Here is an 8,818-nt window from a genome sequence, read left to right on the forward strand (position 1 = left end):
AGCCGTTTTGAGAAGCCTACGTTACTTTTGCTACTTTCTACAATATGTAAAATTTGTGTGCAATGTGCGTAAGTGTAAAAAAGAATTCATACAGAGTTGGCTAACAAAAAAAGAAACATCATTCCCACTAATAAAGTAATTATTAATATAATAATAATATTAACACTTTAGCATGTTGTTAAGGCTCCAGTTATATTGTTATGCAAGAGCAATGTATAAGAAAATCTTATTCAGTCAGTCAACAGCATGTTCTCCAAATGCATTACTGGATATAATTTTCTGAATGCATACATGAATTCAAGAGGCTAGGATTTTAAAAAGAAAAAAAAAAGTCATATATTGGTGCTTAAGAATTTAGTTAGATGAGGAATTATTTTCCTTTACTTTTACTCTCCTTCCTAGAGTATCCTCATGCAGAGGATTTGCAAAGAATGAAAAAGCTTCCCAGGAACAACATACTTCCTTGTGACTACCGTGAAAGCAAACTTGATTAATAAAACACACTTACTTGGCCTAGCAGCCAGCACACTTGCCTTGCTAAAAGATCCCCATCTCCCAACCCACAGCTGTTATTTTCCCAGAAGAAAGTTTCCATTTATCCATTATCTACATACTAGTGGTCAGACACAACCCACCACATGGAGTAACTCTGTTTTTGAATATTAGTTCAATTTCTATATTACATAAGCTTTCATGCTCATCTAGTAAAAAAGTTACTTATCCTGCCTGATCTTATGTCTCCAAGCGATACACCAGTTCATCTCTGCTTTCACAGTTTTGTATGTTGCCTGATATCACTACTAAAAGTGTGAGAACTGCAGAAATATGCCGAGGAGGCCCTTGGTAAGTACAATTTTAAACAGTTGAGTAGGGTTAGAAATTTCACTAAAAAAGAGTTCTAGAAAAGTCTCCAAGCTTTGATGGAAATTCATAATCTCTTATTAGGACTATACCGTTTCCCAGTACTTCCAACAGTAGACAATTTAAAAACTGGAAAATCCACATGCTGCTTCCTTATACAAAACTAAATTTTCAGGTATCTCAGGAATAAGCTTACACAAGAGCACAAATTTGTAAGATTAGGCTACGTAGCAACAGGAAACCAGCCAGTAAATGAAGAAAAACAACCAAAGTCTCACAACACCCTACAGCCATCAACCTGCTACTTCCAGTAAACCAATGTAATCCTGAGCCTACATAACGTTATCATACATACGATTACTATGTTGAAAAGAACACTAATATTGCAAAAGCAAATGCTGAAGAGTTACTACAAACATGAAACAAGGTTACCATGCAAACTTCCATTGTAATAATGCAGTAAACTGGGAGATGAGACTTTTTAATGACAAACTAACTCTCTCCATCTGCTTTCATGGTCACAGCACAGTTACTTTAGCACCAGAGTTTCTCTGTCCTCTTTGCCTCATTTACTCACTTTGCTGTGTGACAGAAAGGATGCAAAGGTACTACGCAGCAAAGAGCTGGCACTCATACAGTTAAAGGCTATAATCCGGTGCATATGTAAAAGAGGTCAAATAAAAATTGCAACAGCTGAATAGTAATTTTGAAAAAAACTCTTACAATTTAAGACATGATAAATAACTAACAGGAAATGCAGCTGATCAGAACTGTTCATTTTACTCTCTTCTATGATTATAATGGCTCCTACTTAAAATTGCAGATGCAAGAAATCCAAGTATCTTTATCAGTAATTCAATAAGCACAAAATTAGCACAGTACTTCCTTTTCACCCTCTTTCATTTCAAATTTTCTGCTGGAAAACAAGCAAACAACAGCATTCTGAAGAAAACAGCAATATTCCACAAGTGGGTTTATATCTGCAACCCTGTACAACAGAGTAGTGTTTCATGACACAGCTGTAACACCAAACAAAAACAGAAATTTTTTTGTTACATTATCTCCATGTTAGAATGCAGATCCCAAATGAGTATAGGACAAAGAATGAAAAAAGAGGAAAGATGATGTTTGTTAGCTTTAAGGAAACAAACACCAAGATACGAAAAAACGAGAAGCAGTTGTTCATGTGATTCCATGAAAAGGTTATTGTCAATATAGCTATCTGTATAAATCAACAATACAGCCCCACTAACCACAGTCCCAGAAAATACCTGATTTTTAGAGACAACTGCAAAAGTTCTAGGTATGCAATTGAAGTTTGAACTTCAGACTTAAGATCAGTTTTGTAGAAATATGGAAGATTAATATTTATACCCAAATTTACAAATTTAGACCACTCAGACTAATAATTGTAGGTACAAGAGTCTTGTAAAAGTTCCAGCAAATTTATGGACTTTACTCTGCATTTTGACATCACTAAATGCAATCATTTGGTAACCTAACTTTCTCCCTCGCTTTCTTGCAAGAAACAGGAACGCACAAGTATCTTGCCTTTTCATAGATTAACACAGAATGTCACTTCACTGCACAGGTAGGTACTCAAAAGAAAACTGCCATGTCTATTCAGCTAACCTGAAATTCTTTTTCATTCAAAGGAATAACTACTGCTTATGTTCTAAAATCCACCAGCTTACAGTTTGAAATTTATTGCACCTTACTGAAGGAAAAGAATGTAAGGTCAGTGAACCAAATCTGATTAGTTTCAGCAGCTGAATTCCAAAAAATTCAGCCCTCACTAAAGAATTTCCAGAAATACAACAAACAAAGTGTCCTTCAACACCTCTTGCAAAAAAAGAAAAAGGTAAATGTAAAGCACTGCCATAATTTGCTTATTTCAGAGAGCAGGTGATAATCATTACCCCTTCAGGGAAGACCCCGAGAGTGGCCTTTGAGTCCCTTGCTATGAAGGGTCATACAACTGTGAAACTGAAAATCTAGCAAGCTTACAATCACTGAAGAAACAGCTCACAAAGTCATTCACAACCTAGTCTAAACTACACCTATGAATTTTGTCAGAAATAAGTGTTCAATCTATAATATGGTTCTCTTGTATACCTGGACCCCGCTAGCTACACAAAAAAATCAGAAGGGCCTCCAGCAAATGTAGTAAAAGCTACAAATCACATTTGTTGTATCTCTTCCTACTTCCCCATTCAACAGGAAAAGGGGATCGGACAATCTGCTGCACACAAGCAACTGGGAAGAAAGCCTGTGTACTTTCCTTCCATGCATTCCTTGCACACGCACCAGAGCTGTGCTACCCTTTCTCCTCCATATGTGAAGCTTAGAAAAAGCATACGTTATATATCCTTTCTTTCAATGAAAAAGTGAACAGAGATAAAATTCAATTGTCTACAAGGGACTCCTAGATGTCTGGTCACAACCACAACTCTTCCGATCTCTGAGTGGCATACCTGCAATTAAATACAGTTGCAATCAACTGTGAATGCAGCTGGTACATCTGGAACTAGCTGCCCTGATCTACCACCAGGCAGGTGAGAGTATGCAGAAGCCCCAGAACTAATAATAAACCAAAGTAATTTTTAGTCTTCATATGTCTGAATTCTGTTTAAATTCACATTCTCAAATGGCAAAAGATGATCATAAGGTGATGTTAATCCTCTACTTCTTTTAAAATACAACTACAAAACATCTGAGGTGGCCACATCAGATACACGTTCCAATAATGACACTGAGTCAGTAGAATTATTAGTCTAGTTCCCTATAGAAGGAAAACTTATATGATGTCTGTGCTCATATATGTTCTTTCACCTGTACTTCCAAAGTTGCCGGTGATTTTACTAAACTTAAGAAACTAAACTTACTTCAAGAGAGCTCTCTTTCTTATGGACTCCATGCAAGTAGATAACTGAGCAGAGTAAAGAGACTATTTGAAGAACAAGCTCACTCACCTTCTAAAAATGCCTTTAGAAAGCGATCCACAAAAGATAAAAAAGCTTACAGTACTCCAAATAGACAAACAGCTTTAAGAAGGTGTGAGCTCTAATTAGGTCCAAAAGCCTACGGCAAACCAAGCTGCAAAAACCCACTCCGGCTTTCCCCTTCTCCCCAGTTTTTATATTAAAAGCATCATTTGTTCTTCTGTGATTATTACAGATGGACACTAGTATAAAATTTAGAATTACTGTTTCTAAGACCTCCAGAAGGCATTTAAGACTCTCCATAAAGCTCCTTGTAGTCATAATCATCATAAATTTGAGTGAACAGGTAAGTCCTAATCTCTCAAAAAAAGCAGAAACATGACAAGGCTGTTTAACCACAGCAATACCGGGGGGGGGGGTTGGAATAGAAAGAAATATTCTATGCACGTGATCATCACTACTGTGAACGTAAGTTTGCTTTGGGCTACTTGAGCAGAGAGAATACGATGGAATCCCTATTCAAATTTCTACAACAGGAAGCAAAGACAACAAAATGTGATATATTGCACTCATCTTCCGATCTTTTTCTCAGGACTGTCGAAAACAAATACATGCAATCTTACATCTCATCTGAAAGAAAAAGCACATTACAAATCTGAGTTTCTGGAGGGTTACTTTTTACCCTGCAATTTCTAGTTTCTTAGAGAGACTAGACCACCTACATTGGAAACCGCTTTCACTATACGTTTATTCATTAAGCTTGTAATTTTTCTGACACACTGCTACATCAACAAAAGCTTCATGTAAAAACTTAAACACATGGGATATTTTTGTTTGCTGAACCAATGCAAGCTGAATCAGCCCAAGCACTTCATGATGGCATAAACCAGTGACATATTAGGACTTCCATAATATGCAACTAAACCCATGTTATCTCTTAGTTGTACAAATTCTTATATAGACTATACATCTCTAATCACTAGGGATGAGTTACATTGATCTGTAGAACAAGCACAGGCTGCCACTACTAATCTTTACTACTAAATAAACCCAACGCAGACCACAATACTGTCTTAAAAGGAATAACAGAAATCTTGTATTTCTATTCATCACAGCCTATGATGCAATACCATTCAATTCAATAATTTAGAAGATGATCAGTTCCAAAAAGAGAGCACTCCAGTGATGCCTTATTTAACAAACCTCCTCAACATCAGTGGCTCCGAATCCACATGCAATCAGTGTCTTTTTCTGTGTTGTAAAAACAACTGGACAGAGTCAATTTTCTTTGATATTGCAGTCGTTCCTTGTATTGCTGAGCTGGATGAAGAATACCAACCACTTTTGCTTATCACATCTTGCGAAAAACATTTTAATTAGGAATTAAAAAATGCCAATATAACAGTACGCATAGATAATTTGCCTGCTATAAATCTCTCAAAAATTAATCAGAAAACAAAACCACATTCAAGCTATCAAAAATAGAGTAAAAAAAACTTAGAATCCCATTATCATGCTGATACAGTAGCTAGCCATATATTTTTCCTCCCCTTTTTGTTAAACTATGAAGATTGGAAATCTATGTTCACATTTAATTTCAGAAGCATTTTATAAACAAGCATTCAGATACTTCAATCAAGTTATCAAGTGTCTACAACGTGACACAGTTCTCCCTCAGTCTTCCCAAATTTTGGTGCTATTATTTTTGCAGAATACTCTGACAGTACGAACATTTTTTAAAGTTATGCAAATTTAGCCTATCTTATCAGTTAGGGTTTCATTGTTAGCTTTTAATCCTGTCATGGCAGTGCTTTTTAATTTTCTACTGTGTAATGTGAAACAAAATTGCACTTGATCTAAATCCAAATTACACCATTATATAATAAAATAAGGAATTAATCAGATTAAAATAGAAGTATAAGATGCTCTACTTGTACCAAATTTAAAAAGGAGGCCAGAAAAGTAGGTATTACTGCACCATTATGTATGTTTTAAAGTAACATACCGACATTTAGAACTTCTCTTCATTACTAATATTGCTTTCTTTTACTTCACTGTTCCTCTGAAATAATGAGCTTTCTAAAAATACCTTCACATTCTCACATACAGAGAAGATGGATACATCTTCTATTTTGCATACACAGACCCAAAAGCAACCTACATAGCATGCTTTTGCTTTCAAAGCAGTCCCAATTGAAAGGATTCCTTATGCCACTGCCAAGAGATGAGGCATGTGGGGAGAGAAAGAGATCCCTAACTTCCCTGACACCCACCAAAATTCGTCCCCAGTTCTGCCACATAGTAACCCCGGTCATCATCAAGATGACTGACGAAATCTTATTACTTTGTGAGAGCACAGACGAGACATTTAAATCAGTAAGATAATAGAAGAGTTTTAGCAGAATTTCAGTAAGACATTCTAAGGACTTGCAATAGGAGCCACTTTGTTTGCAAAGCAAGCAAATTTATGCCAACACTTCTCTTCAGCACAGGTGTCACGGAAATTTGCAAACCACACTGTCAGTGTCCTGAGAACACTTTGTGTAACATCCATTGGGAGACATCTTCAGCAGGTAGTAAGGTGAAAACTTCCCACTGTTTTCAGTAAGTCACCTTCCTCAGTACAGACTCCATGCAAGAGGCACCACTGTGCTGTACCAGAAGAATACACGAGGACAAGGAAAAAAAAGTGTAAAGCAAAAAATAATCACAGGCATTTGTTGGACTGTCAGCAGCAGACCATCAGGGCCACTCACAGTTGATTTGAATGAATAGTACTTCACAAAGCAGATTATACATCTGATAGAAAACAGTTTTGAAGCATCTGTTCTCTTTACTTCATGAAAGCAGGAACAAAAGAAATCAAATTTAACAGTTGTTACTAAGTCCAAAACTGATAAAACAGCTTTTACACTTACAGAAATGGAATTAAAGGTGCCAACCTATATCCTGCTCTTAACTATTCTGTTTTTCATCGTTCCCTCAAACTTGCTAACAAAAAGACACACACACACCACTGTCCATCTGACACTAGTCTGCTTGCAACAGCAACAGTCTGCTGTTAGCTGCTATATTTTTAGGACTACATTCTACAACTGGCCAGTTTTTACCACTCCTTGAAAATGCTATGTGTACCGAAGCCAGATACAGACAATTGAAGAGAATACTGCAGAAATACTCTAATTCAAATTTTCCCTTTCATAAGAGCCACTACACAGAAATAAGTTACTCTTCCTCTTCCCAAGTATTTACTATGCTATATAACTCCAGGGTAATGACCGGGGACTATCATTAGTAAATACCAAGTAGGCTTCAAAGCTTGCCCCGAAATTATGATCTTCCTTCTCGTTACCAGTATCCTGATTCTCCTTCACACTTCAGCTGTACAGTGTTCTGGTGACACTCGGGAAAGATCATGAAGTAACAAACAATGCTTCTATTCTTAAGAAGTTTGAGTAACTATTTTTTCCACACTTTATGTCATTGTGAGTAATATCAACTGTGCGAGACACAAACTGACACAAAAACACCCAGCAGCAAAGCCAAGAACCAACTTCAGTAGACACTCTTCCGCTTATGGTCTGCAAGGATTGCTTCTATTAGGATGGCTTCATTCTCTGCTAAACCTCTTCAATCCATCGTTTTCTTTTATTTCTTATTAACAAAGCACAGCGGGTGTTAGCAGTCCTAACAGAGAAGGCAAAAAGCACAACGGACAAGGGAAAAACCCACCGTGCTCACCATCTCTTACACCTGCGTAGTTTTCAACAGTCTGAGCTATGAAAGGGGGAAACAGAAAACCCGGGCAACAGGGCAGCGGAGCTGAAGGATGAAAGGTAATGTTTAAAAGCAATTAACTCCCGCCCTGTCCCGGCCTTCGCTTACGCACGGGAGGGAGTCGCTCCCCTCCCCAGGGACGACCACAGGGGAGCCTGGCCGCGGGCTGGGAAGCTCGGGAGGAGGATGAAACCGCTCCTGCTCCTCGGAGCGCCACGGCGACCCCGGCCCCGGGACGAACACTGTCCCCCGGCCGCGGCACGGCCCCACAGACGGCACCAGCCCCGCCGGCGGCTCCACGCGGCCGCGGCCGCCCGGCCCGCCCCTCCGCCAGCGGCGGCCCCGGCCCCTCCGCTCACCAGCCCGTCGATCTGCACTTGCTTGACGGCGGAGTCGCCCGTGGCGGCGGCCTTGCCTTTGCCTTTCGAGGCGCCGAAGCCGCTGCCGGCAGCCCCGGAGCCTTCCTTGCGCGACGCCATCTTTCCCCTCGCACCGGCCGGAAAGAGAAAAACGAAACACCGGAAGCGACGGCGCAGCCGCGGCAGCGCGCAGGGAAAGGGCTCCGGGCGGAAACGCGACGGGAGGGAGGCAGGCGCATGCGCAGTGCCGCCGCGGGGGTGCTGTGGCGGCGGTGGGGTGGCGGCCTTCCCTCACGGCCCCCAGCGCTCTCCGGGCGGGACGGAGCGGCCCTCGCTCGGCCTCGGCGGCAGGCACAGCGGTCCCTGGCGTACCTGGAGCAGGAGAAACCCTGTGCCTTGTGTCAGGCGCCTGCGGCCATGCCAACTCACCCGACCCGGGACGGGAGAGGGGCCGAGGCGCCCTTCCTCTCACCTTCCTCTCCACAGGCCGGCCGGCGCCTGGCACACCGTTTCCGACAGCCTGGGAACCTCGGGCTGTGCATTTCCAGGGCTTCCTTGGGCGATTCTGATGCTACCAGTCACGTAAAGTCACAGCGATGGCACTGGGCCGGATTTGGCCAGTGGGCTGCAGTGAGGGAGGCTATGCTGGTGGGGAGCATTTACACCTAATAAACCAGCTTGACACTGAGAGAAGCACTTCCAAGAGATAATAGATTTGAAGGCTTTGGGGTTTAGCTTTAAAAAAGCAGAGTGCTGTGGAGTTAGCGTATCTGTCTTGAGGGTGAATAACGAGTCATCAGTGCACTGAGAGGGGATACAAATTCTTAACGTTAGATACAAACAAAACCCTGAACTATCAGCTACTCGTGTTGTTCCCAG

The 8,818-nt window shown here is 40.7% G+C and overlaps 1 protein-coding gene across 2 annotated transcripts in view; it reads right to left on the minus strand.

The window, feature by feature from the left end:
* Positions 1 to 8,118, minus strand: part of EIF3H (eukaryotic translation initiation factor 3 subunit H) — a 532,299-nt gene extending 524,181 nt beyond the window's left edge. For both annotated transcript variants that reach the window (XM_069779941.1, XM_069779940.1), the window contains exon 1: positions 7,940 to 8,118. In XM_069779941.1, the coding sequence (XP_069636042.1) occupies positions 7,940 to 8,059 (120 nt within the window). In that variant the 5' untranslated portion in view covers positions 8,060 to 8,118. The remainder of the gene's footprint in view (positions 1 to 7,939) is intronic.
* Between the last annotated feature and the right edge of the window lie 700 nt (positions 8,119 to 8,818).

Source organism: Haliaeetus albicilla, chromosome 3, assembly GCF_947461875.1.
Source record: "Haliaeetus albicilla chromosome 3, bHalAlb1.1, whole genome shotgun sequence".
Lineage (NCBI taxonomy): Eukaryota > Metazoa > Chordata > Aves > Accipitriformes > Accipitridae > Haliaeetus > Haliaeetus albicilla.